The 19,857-nt window shown below is 40.7% G+C and overlaps 1 protein-coding gene across 12 annotated transcripts in view; it reads left to right on the top strand.

The window, feature by feature from the left end:
* NEBL (nebulette) overlaps nt 1-19,857 on the top strand; it is a 159,794-nt gene that overhangs the window by 55,939 nt on the left and 83,998 nt on the right. For all 12 annotated transcript variants that reach the window (XM_025199731.1, XM_025199734.1, XM_025199733.1 and 9 more), the window contains 4 exons: nt 5,675-5,782; nt 9,859-9,963; nt 14,745-14,849; nt 16,291-16,398. In XM_025199731.1, the coding sequence (XP_025055516.1) occupies nt 5,675-5,782; nt 9,859-9,963; nt 14,745-14,849; nt 16,291-16,398 (426 nt within the window). The remainder of the gene's footprint in view (nt 1-5,674; nt 5,783-9,858; nt 9,964-14,744; nt 14,850-16,290; nt 16,399-19,857) is intronic.

Below are 19,857 nucleotides of genomic sequence, written 5' to 3'. Positions count from 1 at the left end.
GGCAGCTCCTGCACTGTAGCACCCTTGTGCCCCAAGCAGCTCTGGTTTGTGATGTGACTGACCCTCAAGCCTCTGTCGGCTTTATGTCTTTTGTAAAAGAAAAAAAAAATTGACACCGAAAAGCAGCGAAGTGGCAGGCAGCCTCATTGGACTAGTGCATTTTTGCACATCACAATCTATGCCACTGTTATTTATTTGAATCAGCATGAAAAGTAGGAATTTATTAGATTCTTGGAAAAATGAAGCTTTATATGTCTAGTTTTTTATCATTAGAAGGTAAATCATATAATTTAGAATATACCTTATTTTATAATTATATTCTGTCCAAATAGTGATGAGACTGTGTTTATCTCTTTTGTTCAATTTTTAAAATGAGCTCTTTTTAAAATTCAGTCAGTAACCACTTACAATAAGCATTTCTATCATTATATATACATATACAATGCAGAAACATTATTATATATACTGTATTTTCTTGCATACAACATGTCCAGGAATATACTACCTTGTTTTTGAAAGGCAGAATGAAGAAAACTTTTTTCCCCATAGTTATGTTTGCATGGAGGAAGGGCAGAGTCTAATCTTCAGCTGAGTTACCCTCCCTTTCTTGTTTAACTAAAGCTGAAACCCTAGCTGCTGCTAAAGACTAGTTGTCGTGGGTGGATCTATGATTCTGAAAAGAGCTAAAGAGGCTTGAAGGTTATGAAATAGGAGAAGAGAGACCAGAAACAGTTAACAGACAGCAAAATTGCCCTGAGGAATTTTAGCTTGATTAGTGGAACACCAAGATTATTAAAAAGGGAAATGATAGTTAACTTTTGGAGTAAAGAACAAAGAGCCATTAAGTCAATTGACTCCCTCAGCTGCCTGAGGACTAATGCAATGGCTGCTGCACTGTGAAGCAGGAATTAGAGCAGGTTGCTTCTATCTCCTGCAGAAAATCAGCATCCCCTCTTAATACACATAACCCAATTTGGGGGCTGATTTTGGGGAAAAAGGCACATGTATGTAGAAAAATACAGTGTGTGTACGTGTATGTCTACAATGTACAAATACATATATGATATATACTAACTTTATAGTCTTATGATAAATTATTTTATTACACCAATGTGATGACTGCTTTACAGCAAAGGGCTAATAGAGGTAAGATTTTGTGTAAAATGTACTTCACATTAGCGTACCAATGGAGATAACATTGAGGGATTAAATGAAGAATTTAAGCCCTCAATTTTTGTCTTTTTTTTCTTAGCTTAAACTCAGCTAGCACTTTCAGGCACCCACATTTAATTTAACTCCATGTTTACATTACATATCCTTCAGAAACTAGGTATTCTTGCAGGTTTTTCATTTCTTAATCTGTTTTTGGCCATGAGGAAACGTTTCTGCTGTAAGTGTGTTTTATTGCAGTGGTACATTCTGGGATCCCAGTGGCTGAATGATTCGGTTTTTGTAGGTTTTTTTTTTGTAAATCTGAACAGACTTGGATGGTGATGTCATCCATTTATGAAACTGAACACTCCCTGTGTGAATGGCTTTGAACTACAGATTTGATTCAGGAATGTTGCTTCTAAGCTTCAAAAGAAACTGTTCTATCCAGCTGCAATTGTGACTTTTATAGGTTTTGTGTAGGGCAAATGAGAAAATTGTTTATCCAAACTTTATTTGATGCCAGTAGGTTTTCAGGGAGGTTGTTGTGTTAAAGTCTTCTCATTTGTGAGCAACAATAGGGTACAGATCCCACACATTTCCTTTAAATTAATCCTCCACTCCACAAAACAAACAAACAAAAGGCCTTAATTAAGATGTATTATTTTAAACCCATGTCATTATTGAGATTTTTTTAAAAGATCAAATTCTTAGATAAATTTCCATCAACAACTTTAATTTTGACTCCCACATTTTTCCTTAGCATCCACCACCACCCTTGCACAGTAACTAGGATGACCTCTTCAGATTTTCCTGTCTCATTGATGAAATATTTTTCTTGTTTGCTTTTAATTAATACCTTTTCTTTTAATTAATACCTTTTCTTTCAGGCCTATTTTATTTCTTTAAGCCATATTTCTTCTTTCTTCCCTTCCAAGAGAAAGTAAACATAGCATACAAGTACTTACTCTGACTGATTAATATATGATTGAATATATGGTCCGCCTAAGTTTAGAACCCTCATTCTTTTAGGCACTGTACTACAGCCCCTTGTGGTCATGTTTTTTGCTTCAACACCAATGTATCCCATTAATGTGATGAGAAACAGTATTACAGAACACTAACAAGAATTCATTACTGAAATATCTGTACTGAAATGTACCATTATTATTTTTTAAAATCTATGGCTGTCAGATTAGTTCAGTTGTGGCATGATAAATTAGTTGGAGAGAGTGCCCATTTGCATTGATGTTTTCACATTTGCTTGAATATTAGGGACATATTGTGCACTCAGTTTACATGTGCAGCTTGATGTCATTTGTTGACAAAGGGGATGATATGGCATTGAGTAATATAATGGTTATATGGACAATGACTTTATAATGTACTTTGCTTCCCAAGGAGTAGAAACAGGGTTGCATTTGCCATGCGTATTTGATCCCCATGTTAGATGGCCCATTGATTCACACTTCCTAGCAAATATAATTTTGTTGAATTCATATTAGGAGGCAAGCTGGAGACAAACTTTTTTAATAAAGAAAAAGCCTCAAAGTTATCCCTATACTACTACTTATAGTGAATATGTAATTGCCTTGATAAAGCAGTTGTCTTTGCATCCAGATATGCACATTTCTAATTGATCCAAAGCCAATGCAAATGTCTTGCAATGTGAGTTAGATGAATCCACCAGAAATCAATAGATGTTTCTTCTCAGAATCTGCCTGAAAATTTATAAAGCTTATCAGGTTCTCACAGAAAAGTCTTTTTTAGAAGTTACATTATTTGGATTTACTTCTTTTGAGAAATAAGTTTGATTTGTTTCATCATTTCATAGATCTGGAACATAAATAGTTAAGTGACTGATTTCTTTTTCTTTCTAATGTTCCTGAGATAACAGAATTGGTAAGTTAATGCAGTGATACTTATGTAAACTAAAACAGGATGAGTCTTTTGCATTATAGGAAATCTAAAATGCAGATGAAAATTCTTCCAATGATAAAACCCTGAAAAAAATAATTTCTGAAAGGGGCACTTGTAGTGGTTTAACCACTTTATCAAACACTTGTGCAGGGAGAATGAAAAAAACTTGCATATTTATTTAATGGATAGCATGGTAAATTGTATTGGATGTAATGTAGACTCAGGCATGAGGGAACTTGGCTTATATTTGCAAAAACAACACAGTTCAAAATGAAAGTTGAACTTTATTCTGCCCCAATATTCCCAACCGTTGGAAAACATCAAGACAGTGAGCGTGAACTTTGATTGACACAATTAATAGCCATGCACAATGGGTTGAGTTTAAGCATACAATTTTACTATTTTCTTAATTTCTGTATGTTTGCAGATGTTTATGTTTGGGACTGTTTTACCTGATGTTGTAGTCTTAACTATAATTATTTGCACCCCTTTCCCCCCCCCCCTTTTTTTTTTTAATTCCAAAGATTAAAGATAGATGTAGATTGAAAAAATATCTGTGTCACAGCAGCAAAGGTAGGCACAATTCCTTTTTTATAGATGAAAGCATTGAGGCAAACTGTGTGTATCCTAAGGTCATGCAGGAAATCTATGGAGAGCTCAGAGAGCTTTTTGCCTAGCTTTACAAATAATGGATGAAAAACTGGCCTTATTGCCATTAGTGGGAAAACTCCCATTGGCTATGATTTGGGTGAGAATGTTATCCTTGACTATAGTACTGATGGGATAATTTACAAATAATTGGTTTAAGAAATTTAACTTCTTTTGGCTTCTAGAATATTTTTAGCATCTTTTCATTTATATGTTATTCAAAATTGTGAGAATTAAGCCATTCTCAATGAGTATTCATTAGTCATTGGGTGTGTACAGACATTCGAAGGTTAGAGAACATAAAAAAGGGCCACTGAACCTCTCTTAGTTCACCCATATGTGGACCTTACACTTAAATCCCTAGTTTGGTCTATCTAAGTTTTGAACTGTACAGATGTTCTCTGAAGGTTGGATTGGTTAAAAAATGGATGGCTCAATCTAACTTTAGTTCACCTAAGAGGTTCCCTAAGTTAGATTGGTTATGGTTAGACTAATCTAACCAAATATCTGTACATGTTCAGAATGGAGCCCCGAGATGGGGAAAACCCAGGTGCTCACAGCAGCTTCCCTCTGGCCCCCATCCCTAGGCTATTTCTAGCCATTTCTTCCCCCACCCCAGATGGACAACCTCCTCCCAAGGACCAGGTACCCCGAGCCTGTAAACCACCCCTGGTGCCAGGAACCTGACTGAAATAAGTCAGGGTGAGAGGAGGGGGGTGGGCAGGATCAGAGGGGGTGTTGGTCGCGGGGGGGTTCATCTGGAGGTGGTGGGATTGGGGGGTTGTCATATATATTTTGGGGTGGGGAGTCCCCCCTCAGACCCCAGTAACTCCCTGTGGACCTTCTAACCGCCCAGTCCTACCCCCACATGGAGCTGCTAGCCTGCCTGATCTGCCTAGTCCTTCTCCTGCCCTGATTTATTTCAACTGGGGTTCTGTCACTGGCAAACACTAGTAAAACTGGCACCAGGAGCTCTCTAATAGTGCCAACCCCCCACAGATCCTGCTAGCCTCCAACCCCCCATAGACCCCACTATCCCCTCATTTTCCCCAAACCTTTTCTCCAAGGACCCCACCAACCCCCCCACAGATCCCACAAACCCTCTGATCCTCCCAAGCCCCTCTGAGGACTCCAGTAGCACCCTGAGACCACCAACCTCCCCCCACCCCCCAATCCCACCTGCCCACCATTTCCCCTACTGAGAATTACCTTAAATCTGGCTCCTGTCACCTGTCTAATCACTGAGTTAGATTGGGCAACCATTTTTAACCTAAATTTAAGTTCCCAAACTTCTAAGTGTTACATCTGTACACACTCTCAGGGTTAAGTCAGTCTCAATGAGTATTCAGTAATCAAACTTTATTAATAATGGTTGGTCATGTAGATCATATAGGGTTTTAATTTTTTTACTCAAGCACTTGAGTATAAATACATGTATGTGTAAATCTAAAAATATTTTTTTATATGTTAGTAAGACTCAATTACATGAGAGTTTGTAAAAAACTAACATAGTATGGACTCAGCTCTGGCTGAAATGAGGTCTTTTAAATATTCAGTTGAATAATCATAGTCTTATTTTTTTTAGTAAGTGTATGTACCCAGTGCTGTCTGTCATATACCTAATCCACAAGAATATGTTGTCAATGATAATGGTGCTAATGATATCACAAATATATTTGCTTCTTTTTATTACCTTTATTTACATACAACTGTTGGGGGCTTTGTTTGTTTAAAACAGGTGATTAATATATGTTAAAGTAAAAACATTCTTACATAAAATGTGCTCATGGGGAACTTTTCTCTCTGATTTTGTCATCTTTTTCACTATTGTTATATAATGACTGGGGATTCATGGATGAAGAATTTGTCTTTAATAAGCTCCTTAGCAATCTCTGAATTTTTCATGCCTCCCTTCACTGTTACATTTTAATGCAAGATCTGTTTGCTTTGACAACAGGTTAAATACAAAGAGCAGTTCAATAAAGAAATGAAGAGTCACCAGTATAATCCTCTTGACAGTGCTGCTTTCAAACAAGCACAGATTGCAGCTACTTTGGCAAGTGATGTAAGTTCATTATTCTATGCTGTATCCTAGTCCAAAGAAAATATGGCATCTGTAAGCCTCACAACTTGCTTGTAAGCTGAAGCTGCATTGTGCATCTTTGATTTTTCTAAGAACACAATTTGTATTGTGTTGTGTATATATAAGGTAACTAAGGGGTTGACTATGGAATTAAACATGGAAATCAGTTTGAAAGTAGAACTCAGTTTTTGGAGCCCATGGTAGAGTACAATATACAGGGACACATTTAGCTTATTTTTCCCTTATCATGAGACCTGTTTCCTCCAAGTTGCTATAGTGTACCCTTCCATGGCCATTTTCTGTCCTGACCTTCCTCAGGTTGTGACCCAACCCACTTATTTTAGAGGCTTTACTATTTGTGCTGAATTTCTGGGTAATCAAATGGAGTGGTAAATTGGGAGATAAAGCTGAAGTTCAACATTCTATGCAATGAAAGCAGTGAGAGGATTTAATATATGTCATTATCAGATAATGCCAGTATTATTTTCTTAACATTTATCAGTAGCATAATCCTATCAATATAGCAGGAGTACAGCAGTTTGGCTCTCTCTCAATGACATGATTTTGAGTCCCACTTCAGACTCATGCTAATGGCAGTCTCTCCAGTTGATCTACTGTAAGCATGTACCTCGTCATTTTAGCCGGAGAGTAAAAGGCTGCCAGAAAAATGTTGTCAGCCACTGATCTAAAATGTCCAACTTCTTGCCCAAGGCAGGATAATCTGTGTCCAAACAATCATAGGCAAATATCTGCCTAATGTGTTCTTAAAAACTTTGGGAACAGCCATCACACCTTTTTGGAATATCCTATTACCTGGCTGAATCAATTACTATCTATAGCTCACTTTTATAAGTAGTGGATATTTAAATATTTTATTAATCCTTTAAAACAGTGTTTTCCAAAGTATGGGATTGACCTCTGGGAAGCATGAGAGATCAGCATTTCCCACTCAGCTTTCATTAAAAAGTCTTTTAAAACTAGTCCTTAGCTACTATAATTGCAAAAAATATTTTAGACAAAGTGGGTAGAATTGATGTACTAATGTCTGCCTGAATTTGCAGAGAGCCTGACAAAGAATATTTGCATCTATACCAAGGATTTTACTGGCACAAATATGTTGAATTTATCTCAGTAAGGTAATAGCCTAGAAGCAAATGGGTGTATCTACATGTGCAATTAATTTGAATAAACTCCAGAGCAGTTTGGGACTGAGTAAAGTACTTCTAGGCACAGCATCTACATGTATGCCTGGGACAGCAGCAATTTGATGTGGGATGGAGCAGTTTACACCAGGGCCTCTCTGACCCTGCTTTGCTTGGGCTGGCAAGGGACATGGGGAGTCAGTCCCAGGCTCCAGGTGGTGACATTTGGAGGCGTAGGGGCTGGCTAGGGCATGAGGGTACTGAAAGTGTGGAGCCATGTGGCTAGATGGCAGGCAGGAGTTTCGCTCCCTTCTGACTGGGCTGACCAGGTGCAATTTACACCTGCAGTCAGCATCTGCATGTGCATTTAGTTGTAGTTAATTATCCTGCTATGAGATGTTATTGTCAGGGACAATACTATTTTATGGTGGGATAATTAGTTTACTACAGCATAATAGTGTCACTTATGTGTAGACAGTAATGCTTTACTCCACGGCTAATTAGTCTACTCCGCAGATAAGCACATATGCAGACATGACCAGTGGCTATATTTAAAGGATTATTTTTAACTGTTTCACAGCTTGTTAGAGCAAGCAGGCTTTGTGTACAATGTAAATGTTTATCTGGCATAGTTAAAGGAACAACCTGTTCCTCCAGTGTAGATGTTGTTGTACTGATATAGAAATCATAGCTTATATAAGTTTACTGAAGTAAAATAAAGTATATCTGGGTAGAGTGTCTTATGCTATTATAAATGCATCTACAGTAGGGATTTTACTAAAACAGTTATGTTTAATAATCACACACTTTATATTTTGTGTGTATAATATTGTTGGCCAAATTTAGACTAGGACCAGAGAGGAGGTTTCATATTAAGGAAGTGTATACCAGCATTGCACTGTTCATAGGGAACAAGGGCGAATGGGGCAGGAAAATGTCCAAAGGACCAGTCAGCTGCAGGGAGGTGTGAGACAGATTTATAATATGAGAAGTTTAGCCTTTAACACCCTGGCAAGATTTCGGGGGCAATTCATTTCTTTTTTCTAAAAAGTTTGGGAAATCCTTTACAGGCTACTCTCTGCCATTCCGTCAAGTTATTACATTCTCTCTGGAGGTGACTGTTTATTCTAGTTGATGAAAAAACACTATTAAATAAAATGTATGTAAATGTAAATAGAATATGTATACAACATATTGATTGATGGTTAGCTGTTCTGCAGAGGATAACTATTTTGTATAGTTAATGTAAAAATACCTGAAGTGGGAGAAGAAAAGCAAGAATCAACATTGTTTAAAATAAGTAGCCTCAGTGTAATTAGAATAAGAGATGCTTACTAAAAATGTTCTGCTGCCATAGAAAAATTGAAGATTCAGATAAAAGTCAATAAACAGCAACAGTTGATGCACATGCCTTCTGTATTTTGCTTTTAAAAAATCTCATGAGAATCAGATTTGGTTAACTTTACTCCCTTACCTTTTTGGAAGGTGAGTTGTTACCAAAATATTTGTTAAGGACTAGAAATGAAGCCCTTATTATATGTTGATGTTTATCAAATAGTAGTAAATGAGCACCATCTAGTGGCTTATATACATTATGATTGCAAGCTCTATAATAGGCATAAGACAGGGCAGGATGGCACCTTAAAGCAGTGGTTCCTATCACTCTTCCATAACTTCTGTGAATTGATTGGCACCCCACTTCAATAACTATTTATTGCAACATTTAACCCTTGGCATGGAGGTGGGGGGTAGATGGGGAGACTGAGTTAGCACTCAGCTACTTGTAGAACAGCAGGGCAGTGACAGTCATGAGAGAAACTCCTTGCTCTGGAGCCAACACAGAGGCACCTAAGACACTTAGGGCATAGACAGAATTTACATTTGTCATGCGATCGGCTCCTGGAAAGTACTCTACAGCCACGTACTTACAGTAGTGCATGGCTGCAGAGTGCTTTAAAAGTGCCTGATTTCTTGATAGTCTGAACCCTCATTATATGAGGGTTCAGATGAAGGCACTCCAAAGTGGAGCATCTTCATTAACACCTGATACAACCCAGCTGCACCCCTGGTGTTGTCTTCAGAATGGGAGGGGGAGAAGGGAAAGGAGGAAGCTTGGTCTGGGGTTTATCTAGCTTGTGCTGGAGGGTGAGGCAGGTGGATTGGAGCCCCCCATCTCAGCATTGGATTAGAGGCCCCTCCACCCGCATTTTGAAGTCAGCATTGGAGCTGGGGTGGGGGGCAGGGTTAGGGGAGAGCGGCTGCATATATGTAGCTGCTTCAAACTGGAGCAAACTTAGCCGCCCCCAAACCTCTGGACCCAACAATGAATGTCTGTTGGGTTGAGGGGAACACTGTAACTCATGGTGCTTCCTGTGAAGCACCATGAGTTACATTCGGGAGCTTCATGTCTGTCAGCACCCTTAGCTTCTCATGCAGGGGGAGGGAAGAACAACAAGCACTTTGCTTCTCACAGAGGCCTGCAAGGACAAGCATGAACTTTCCTTCTCACACTGGAGCCAGGCAGAGATGAGCTTGTACTCTAACCTTTTTGTAAAGAAGCCTCCTGGGAAAGAGAGAGTGCTTATTTCCTCACAGCCTAAAAATGATCTTGCAGCACTCCTACTGAGAATTACTGCCTTAGAGATTAATTTGTTCAAATGGGCATAAGTTTTCTTAAGCAACAGCTAAAGCATCTGATGAAGCAGGCTGTTGCCTACAAAAGCTTATGTCTCCCTGAACAAATTAGTTCCCAAGATGCCACCCTGACCTGCATTTTGCCTGACTTCAGACTAACATGGGTAACTATCTCTCTCAAAGCTCTGTAATAGGTAGACATTCTTGGTTGTAACCAGTGCAAATAATTTGAAGAATATTTTACTAACCTTTGCTTTTCTGTCTTCTGAATTCTATTTGCAGGTGAAATACAAAAAAGATATGAAAAGTTTGCGTGATCCAGTTTCAGACTTACCAAACTTGCTGTATTTAGAGCATGCTTTAAATATCAGCAAAACGCATAGTAATGTAAGTTGGCTTTTTAAACTGATGATCTTTGAATTTTTAGTTAAAAATGAAAATATAGCTATTTATTTAATTAATTGAAATATGCATTGTTTCTGTGGTATTACCTTCCTGTTCATCAATGCATTTTGATGATAATTATATTGATGATATCTCAGTCATGCACAATAATACTAAGGCAGACGAGGTTCTTTTGATAAATCCGATATCTTTTATTAGACCAACTCAAATAGTTGGAAACATTCTTCTTTGCAAACATTCAGGTATAAATACCCTTCATCTGTCTTATGGAACAGCACACAGGAACTGCAGATGCTTCCTAAGCCTGAGAATAATTTTTCCAGTTATGCAGAGAACTGGGGCAGTCACATTATACCAAGGATCGGGGCAGGTGTGATAACTCAAGTTGTTGGCCCAGTCGGGTGTCTTTGATCCCCTGATGTAGAGGTCCTGCATGGCTAGCCTTCTGATTCTTGGTTTCTAGAAAAGGGGCAATGTTTTTTGGGGGGGTGGGTTTGTCTCTCTCATTTCCTCTTAGTCATCTCCTTTTCTGGTGATGATATCTAAGGGTGTGTACAAAAGTTGCTTTTTTCACCATTTAAAGTGCTCTATTGCTGTGACTTAACAGAAGCGTACGGCTTTACAGCACTTTAAACATGAGTACAGCACTTTAAATTAATCCTTGTTAAATGAGGTATTAAATTTGAAGTGTTGTATTTTATAGTGCTTTAGCAACCTACAGCGCTTTAAATAACTTCTGTATGCTGGTCAAATTTCTGACCAGTGGAGAAGTCCCAGGAGGCTGTGGAGCACCCCTTGCCTCCTAGCCTGGAAAGTGCAGGGAGGCTGAGAATTCTGCCTCCTCCCCACCCAACATTGCACTTATGTCATGTTTAAGAATGCTGTAACTTAATAGTGCTATAAAAAGTTCTCTAAATTACAGCACTGTAAAATATGCAGATTCTGTGCATATTTGTGTACTTTTGTACACATCCCAAGTCTGCAGATCATTAGGGTTTAGCCTAGTCTCTACTGTTTGTCTGCCTAATACTCAGCCTTATTAGGCTTAAGTTTAACTTCCTTCATTTGAATATATTTAAATTGATATTTCACTAGCAGGTTAAGTGAGCACTTTAAGAATGAACTTTGTCACTTCCTTATCTCAGATGTCACGAGGACCCTGATATTTTCCTGTATGTAAAACTGCATAAATTCTCACCTTTAAAACATTGTCTTCAACTGCCATGATTTCCATCTTTCTTTTACCCAGACGATGGTTGCTTTCATTACATCGTCTTTATTTTCATACCCATGCCTAAAATATTGATTTTCTTGAATTTCTAATCTTGGCTGTGGTGAGAAACAAGAGCACGTCATTCCCATCCTCTGAGCTATTTTTCTAATAAAAAAGATATTAGTCTTCAAAATCTTTCACAGAGTTGACCTACCCACCCCATCTCTTGATTTAAGCCCGTCTTTCCCCATGCTTCTCAAATATCATTTTACTTTGTGCTCTCTCTCTCCATAGCAAATAGACAATCCTTCATCTAGTCTATTCCCACCACCTGGAACAGCTTTCCAGACTTTCCGCCCCAACCGATTTCCAAACACTCATCTCAAGATCTGTTTCTCTTACCTTGACCTACAATCTGAAACAAAAATCTCTTTAAGAGCAATTACTGAACCTTACAATTTCCCTGTGGTTTACTTTTCTCCCATGAAATTTATGCTTTGCTTTGTCTTTATCTTAATACAGTCACACCTGCCACCTGTGCAATACATTGTAAGCTATATGTTTTATTATTCTGCCTCTCTACTGTGATTTGCTACAAATAATTATTGTATGGCTGACTACAAAATAGTTTAGCTATATTTTATTAGAAAGATGTTATTCAGACCAGTGTTTTATGGGAATAAATTACTGCATTTAGAAGGAGATCAAGAAATATGCATTTGCTTACAAAGAAAGGCAAGGATTTCTTTGGGTAATATATTTTTTGGACCAACTGTGTAGCTGGGATAGAGTTAGACAAGTTTTCAAATAAAAGACCTGACAAAGAATGTCTTGCAAGTTTGCTTAAAAACTCTTACAAACTCAGTTATACATGTTACTAGATACATGTTACTATGTGCCTTATTTCAGCTGAGAAAGCTTCATTTTGAGATATTTCCTCTGTATTTTGAAGGAATTCCTGAAGGATACAAATACTTCTTCTGTTGATTCAGCAGTGGGGAACTTTTAGTGACGAAAATAAGTATGACAGACTCTTGAGAGGTGTGAAATAATGTGTGGAGCATAACATGGAGTTTAACTGTGTTCCCTTCTGAGTTCCTTCACCTTCCCATTATGTAGCAGGAAGCATTAGGCAAGTCTGGCGTAAACCTTCCTTATGGAAATGTTGCTGAGTACCTGAAAGTGGGAAGAGGGGAAGGGGAAAGGAGGGTCTCACTTGCTCCTGAGAATTCAAGGACTCCTGCTGCTCCTGCTTTGTATCTGCACCTGTCTCCTGTCTCTGGATTGGGGGGAAGTACCATTCCAGTGCCCCCTCTAAGTCAGAGCCCACACCTGGTGCCACTCTTGCTCCCCCCCCACCTCAACAATTACATTGGTGTTCAAGCTTGCTCTTGTTTAACTACCCTGTCCTCCCCCCTCTTTAGATGTAGTAAGTGTGTCTTTAGGAAACCATGGATCTGAGTGATCTGTTTGGGTCACAACATTTTTCCGTGCTCCTCAAAACTTCAGATGGGTCATCCCAATATGACTTGGAAGGGTTAACATTAGGAAGTTTAAAATGTTAAGATTGTTACAGCTGTGTCTAGTGGCCACTGGCCAAGAACCAGTGCAGGTGAAAGGATAACAAAGCCATTTTCCAAAGGTAAATGACACTTGGAATTCAGCTGCTAGATCTTGTGGATATAGACAAGGGGAAACCTGAAAATCTCTACAGACTGAGGTCACTTGACTTTGGCTTTTGCTACCTCCAGACTCCTCCTTCCATTGCACATGCGGTGTATGACAACAGGAGTAGGTCCCAAGCAATTGCTAATATAGCATGAGCTACTTTAACCCTTACTGGAAACAAATAGCAATAGAGACCATGAGTTGGGCACACTGTATCCCTCCTCAGTGTTTAAATTAATAAAATTATGCCTTACCTCTTAAAATCCTTCCCATGTGTCTGTCATTCTTTCACCTGTCTGTCCTACTAAATTCAAAGACATAAAGGGAATGATATTAGGGCTGTGTGAAGCTTTGGTTGCTGATTTGATTTGGTGGGGATTCGGCCCAATTTGGCAGTTGAATCTCTGAATCCAAATCAAATTAGGAGACCCATTAATCTTTCTGAATCGAATCAAAAGGCTCCGAGTTTATTCAGAGAAATTCAATGATTCAGCCATAGACACAGCTTTATATGTTTTTTCTACATAGCTTGAGGTACCAGGTGTGGCTCTTGAATGCTGTGATGGTGGGGTGGATGGAGTATCCCATGGGAGTGTTGTGGGGGTCCCCTTCGTGCTCAGCGGTGGACCCGGAAGTGGACCAGAAGTACTTCTGGTCCACATCCAGGTCTGCTGCGAATGCAGGGACCCCATGCAGGGACCCCCCTTTACACCTCCCTGCTCAGTGACCGGTGCTTCCTGGACCTGGGGGGATACCTGGGGTCCTCCTGTGGCCTGTTGCTGAGCTGGGGCAGTGTTGGGGGGGGTGGTACCCTGTGTGCTTGGCAGTGGACCGGGTCCACGTGCTCAGCAGCATTTCCGGGTCTGCCACAAAGTGCGCGGGGGATCCCATCAGAGTGTACATGAACTGTGCCTGGTACCTCGAGGTACGTAGAAAAAACATAAAGCTGTGCCTATGGCCAAATCACTGATTCTCCAAATCAGAATTGAATCTTCAGATTCAGATTCGGCTGAATCTAATCAGGACAGTGATCCGAATCAGTGAATCGAATCACTGTCCCCCAAATCAGGCCGAATCTGAATCCAAATCGAATACTGCCCACTTCGCACGCCCCTAAGTGAGATATATTTCTAAGGAAGAAAATTTAAAGAAACCAAAAGTACTGTAGCTTTACAGTCGCATGTTGCTTTATTTTCTCTGTACTTGCATCCTGTAAGAATAAATCAAGAAATAAATTGCAAAAGATAATACATCTAATATTTCCTATGCTTTACAATGTAAATTAATTCCAGATGCATGTGGTTATTTGAACTGGTTAGTTTAGACAGGTACAGGATTTAGGGGAATCAATTCTGTGCCTGGAACTTAGTGTAGTAAGAATTATGAAACTTCCCTCTATTGTTTTTCCAAATTATTTTTTAATTTTGTTAAATTTTATTACTTGAGCAGCGACTTTAAAATATTACTTCAGTGTCTGAATACATTTTTCATTTGTTTCCATTAGGGGAGCTAAACAGATGTTATGTGAAATTTATATCATTTCCACTAGGAGGCAAATGGAGACTATCAAATATTCTTTCATGCCCCTTCAGACTAAATAATAATAAATATTCTTACAAGGGTAAACCATTAACATTTATGTATCCAAGACATTTTTTAAAACTCTTCTGGACTCTGTAGATGTTATCATTTTTTTCATTCTACGTCATGTTGTAATTGAGATCCTTTAAATTTTTTTAGATTCAGCATTACAGCTTCTGAGAAATGGGGATAAAATACTTTCTCTTATGTTGGTTGTCTTTTACTTATTTAAAATGCTCTTTAAGTTTCAAACAGTCTGGATTTCATATATAAAAATATGTTTGGATATTTTTTGTTTCAGTATGAATACAAGAAACTGTTTGAGAGAAGCAAGGGACTTTATCATTTTGCCTTGGACACAGCTGAACAGATGCACCACAAAGAAAATGCTGTGCTCCAAAGTCAGGTATCTACATACTGTAAATAAATCTTACAAAGACACAAATTCAGCTTTCATGTAATGACTAAGTCGTGCAGAGTCCCGCAATAAATTACGATGATACGAAATGCATATAAATTCAGCATGGCCCCTCATGGATATAGCAAAGTGCTTATATTAAAGTATCAGGGCTAAGTACATTGAGGTCTTTTACAGGAAAGGGGTCTCTTTAAACTATTCTTAAATTCAGATGCCAATAAATATATAAGTGTGTGTGGAACCAAGAGAGTTATGGGTGAAATCGTTCTTTGCAGATTTGGTGATGTAATTTAATGTGGTACTTTAGTTAGTTAGTTAATGTATATATACATACATATATGCATGTATGCATGGTATGTGTGTATCACATGAAAATTATATCAGTTCTGTGCCTGGAACTTAGTATAATAAGAATTATGCATATATTGCTTTTCCAAATTATTTTTTAATTTTGTTTAATTTTATTACTTGAGCAATGATTTTAAAATATTAATTCAGTGTCTGCAGACATTTTTCATTTCATTATGTGTATATACCACATTAAAATGATATGACGAATCTGAAAGGAATGAAGGAATGATTTCACCCTTAACTTTCTTGGTTTCATAGTAGATGAAACTTCCCATATTTAGCTTTGTAATATCTCTTTCTCTCTCTATCCCACCTCCCCCTCTCTCTGATTAGAATGATTAAGTTATACATGAACTTTGTCAATAAATCTGAATAAAACTTGTATGAATATGAGAGAATGAAGTTACAAGGCTCATCCAGGTTTTAGGGTACCAGGTCAAAAGAAGTCTGCTCCTCCAAATCATGATATTTATAAGATGTGTGTGTGTGTATCCCCAGAGTTATGTCCATAAATATAGTTTTCAGGGTCAAATTTAGAGATAACTAAAGGAGGAGATGGAGATTATAAGAGCAATGCCATCTCCTTTTTCAGCAAGGGGTTAACTTGAGCAATGCTTGAAAGAAGTATTTAAGAATGGTTGCTGGGGAGCCAGAGGACACTGTCCATGGTAAGTCATGTCTTCGTGTGTCAGGGCCTGAAGCTCTGCTTGAACCCAAGGTTTTGGATAGTTATTTAAGTGCGTCTTATTTAATTATCCTCATGGTAATTTGTTTTAATATGTGCCTTTAAATAAAGGCTTGCTACTGCTCATAAACTGTTATTTCTGCTGAGTCACTCATTACAAGATGCAGTTGATGTCTTGAAAATTCCACTGATTCTGGTCTAGATAATTGAAGCAAAAGCATATGCTGCAGTAGAAAACTTTCCTTGATCTGTTTGTCCTGCTTTTCCGGCAGAAATTATCTAAGTCAAGGCTTCTGAGAAGGGACTTGACAAGGCCAGAGTTTGTCCTTACCGAGTTTACAATGATTAGATTTTCTCATCTGCTATAATATTAAATTATTTTTCTTTTCTTAGGTGAAATACAAAGAGGATTATGAAAAATCGAAAGGCAAATCAATGCTGGAGTTTGTGGATACACCAATTTATCAGGTTTCAAAGGAGGTTCAAAAGATTCAAAGTGAGGTTGGTGAAAATATGTGTTTGAATTAGCATCATGTGTTATAACATCTAGAGATGGATCAAAACTTGAAGCATCTTGACCCCTTTAAACTGCTGGCGATTCAGATTTTAATCTCCAAATATAAACACCTGTCTACAATTTAGGCTTCAGATTGGATCGAAAATTGGAAGAGACCTGTTACATAGTTACAGTCTGGATTGAGTCAGAATTTCATTGGAACAGGAGTTTGATGTCCTTGAACCTTGAATTGTAGACTTCAAGAGCTCTTAAAAATCAGAGCCTAGTTACGATGCTCATTTGGATATGCACCTCCCTACCTAATCTTTTTTTTTATAACCGTTGGTATTGGCATTGTTAGCTAGCATAAAAATATTCACTTTATGGTAAACAAGGAAATAGAGAAACACTGTACCGAGTCCATGCAATGTCTGTAGGACCTAAGGCAATTTCCTCCTTTCTGTCTCTCTTGTGGCTGAGGTAGAAACCTCGGTCTCTTAAATTTTCCTTTCTACACTTTTCCAGTGTATCTATTTTTTTCTTTGTGAAGATTTATTCTGAATATAGTTCATGAAAAGTAAATGAGGAAAGATGTTTTCCTGGCTTTCTAGCATTTAGGGCTATAACAGAGAACCTGGGGCTCCTTGTTCCTTTACATTAAAAGCAGCCCAGTCAGGGAACACTGCAGGCTAGGCAGGGTGCAGCAGCTTCCGGGTGCCAGGGCAACAGGACAAATGAGGCAATTAGCAGGCACCTGCAGGCAGCCAACTGACTGGAAGGGGGCAGAGCCCTGGGAGATGCGGTATAGAGAGGTCCCATTAGTGCCTGAGGGGCACACGATCACCTTGAGCCATGCCAGGGGTAAGCACAAGGCCTGAGTGACTATTAGCACCCAAGGAGGGGTGCAGACAAGCAGGGGTCAGGAGCCTGGTGCCCATGAGGGGCTCAACCAGATGAGCCAGGGGCCCAATGTCTGTGAGGGGAACGGCCAGACAGGAGCCTGGGGGTCTGGCATATAGGGTCCAAGGGCCCAGTGCCCACAAGAGCCAAACATCATTATAGTATCACCTGTGAGGCTTGGGGTGTGGTATAGGGGGGGATAGGAGCCATGCATTTAGCCCCTAAAGCTTTAGGTGCCTTGCAGTGGCACAGTCATAGTGAGGCCTAGTGAGGAGCCTGGGACCAGAGAGGCCCAGCGAAGGGCCTGGGCATAGCAGAGACCAATACAGTGCCAAGGAACCCCAGGGGGGTTCAGTTAGCCTGGGGCCACATGAAGGCCTGCAGGCAGCCGCCTCCTCATTATTATTATTATTATTATTATTCCATCAAGGCGTGGTGGTCAAGAAGGGAAGGTGCCCTAGGGGCGGAGCAGGGCGTGGTTGCAGAGTCTCTTGGGGGCATCATAGCCATGCCTGGGATCCCGATGTGTTACAAGGGTGCAGACAGAAGCAACAATTTTTGCTCTATCTGGCCATAGGAAGCAATCTATAAGCCATGACCAAATGCAAGTGAACAACTGTAGAGGGTTCAGATTGCATGAAGGGTCTGATGAACATGTTTGGTCTGGGTTTTTTTTGGCCCCTGCTCAAGGGTGGGATAGGTGTATTAGAGCCCCCCACCCACCGAGGTTGGGGGGGGAGTTTCAATTCATCCACCCCACCCTCCAGCATTGACTGGGGAACCTCTAGAATGAGCTCCCTCTGCTCCCTTTCCCCCCTCCCATTCTAAAAATAGCGACAGGCTGGGTGGGAGAAGGGGCCATTTCTAGGACAAACCAGTTGCAGGCTCATAGACAGCAGCTAGATTCCCCTCCCCTCTGGAATTAACAGTGAACTTCTGTTTGGTTTGGTTTGGAGGGTTGTTGTAACTCAGAACGGTTCCTGCAAAACATTCTGAGTTACAGTGGAGAGCTGCACTTCTATCTGCACCCTTAGGGTGTGTCCACACATGCAAGCATGTGCGCTTGCAGCAGCTCAAATAGAACTGGTGCAAATGTGAGCTTGGCCTTTTTGCCTCAGCTCACGTGCCTGGACATTCACTTTAGTGTTGGGCAAATTGTGCCACTTGGGGAAAAATAACCCTGCCTGGCTCCTTCTGGATCTGCAACCAGGGGGAGCTAGAGCCCAGGGCTAGCACCTGTCCTGGTCCCATCAATACAAAAAGCTGCCCTGGTAAGTAGCTCAGGGCTACTTGCTCTTAGGAGCTTCTGGGGCCCACTACCCCTTGTGCCAGCTAGATTGCTGAAGCAGCCCTGAGAGTTCCCTGCACTCTTTACCCACTGCAGCAGTCTGGCAGTGGGGGCTGCTGCCTGGCTGTGACCTGCTGCACACCTGCCAGACCCGGATGGAGACTGCACAGCCAGTAGAGGCATCTGCCCCTCTGGGCCAGCTGCCAGTGGGCTCTGGCTGCAAAGTTGGCCTTTGTGTAGCACTACTGCCATGTGTGCCCCCTGCCTAGCCATCTGGGCAGCTAGGAAGATGTTCTAGGTGTGGTGGCCTGCTTTGAACTGTCAAAAGTATGTCCTCCTGGCCCCATTTGGCCAGGAGGTCAGCCACCTTCAGCTGGGTCCAAGGTGCCAGGTCTGATCAGGCAGGGTCCTGCCACTGGCCTCCCTAGCAGGAATTCTGGTGTTCCCTGTTTGATAACTGAAAAATCCCTGATAAAAAAATCCCAAAGTCAGCCTGTAAAATACCGCAAAATCCACGTTCCTCTACAATTAAAACAAAAGACCGTGCGCGCGTGTGAGAGAGAGAGAAAGAGAGAGAGCGAGCAATCAGTTGGGCAATGTTTTATTTATATATCTACAGTGTTAAAGCAATTTGGAAGCCTACCAGTGTCTCTGTCATCATAATAAAGTTAATTCTAAATACCTATATGTTTTGCTTCCCCCCGCAACAGGGGCCAAATGCCCCTCCACTTGCTCCCCCAGACCCCTGGATTGCTGACCCGCTGCCCTGGGCCCTGCCGGCTCCTGCGGCTCCCCGCCCAATGGCTGCCTCACCTGTCCCCACCCCCACCAGCTCCCGAAGCCTCCCACAATGGGCAAGGCCCACATGCCCCACCTCAGCCCCCCATTGGCTGCCCCACCAAGCCCCCCCCCTCCCCCAGACCCTGCAATGGCTGCCCCCCCCAGCCCCATCCCCTGCTTGCAGGCCTGGCTCCCTGAGGGCTGCCAACACCCCCCAGCCTCCAGCACTTTAAAAAAAGAAAAAAGAAAAAAAAAAGCCTCTACTCACTGCAGTAGCAGGGGCTGTGGGGGCTCTGGGGCCTCCTGGTAGAGCCCTCCCATGCAGCATGAGGCAGCGGGGGGCAGTGGGGCCCGGGCTGGGGCCACTGCGGCTGTCACCCAGCCTCATGACCCCGACATCAGCTGCTCCTGCTGATGTGTGGGTTTTTTTGTTTGTTTGTTTTTTTACTGAACAGGATGTTGGGGTGGGGGTGCAGTGATTGAGGGTTTGGGGCCC

Source organism: Alligator sinensis, unplaced genomic scaffold (assembly GCF_000455745.1).
Source record: "Alligator sinensis unplaced genomic scaffold, ASM45574v1 scaffold221_1, whole genome shotgun sequence".
NCBI lineage: Eukaryota > Metazoa > Chordata > Crocodylia > Alligatoridae > Alligator > Alligator sinensis.
This window is presented reverse-complemented; position numbering and strand designations above follow the sequence as displayed.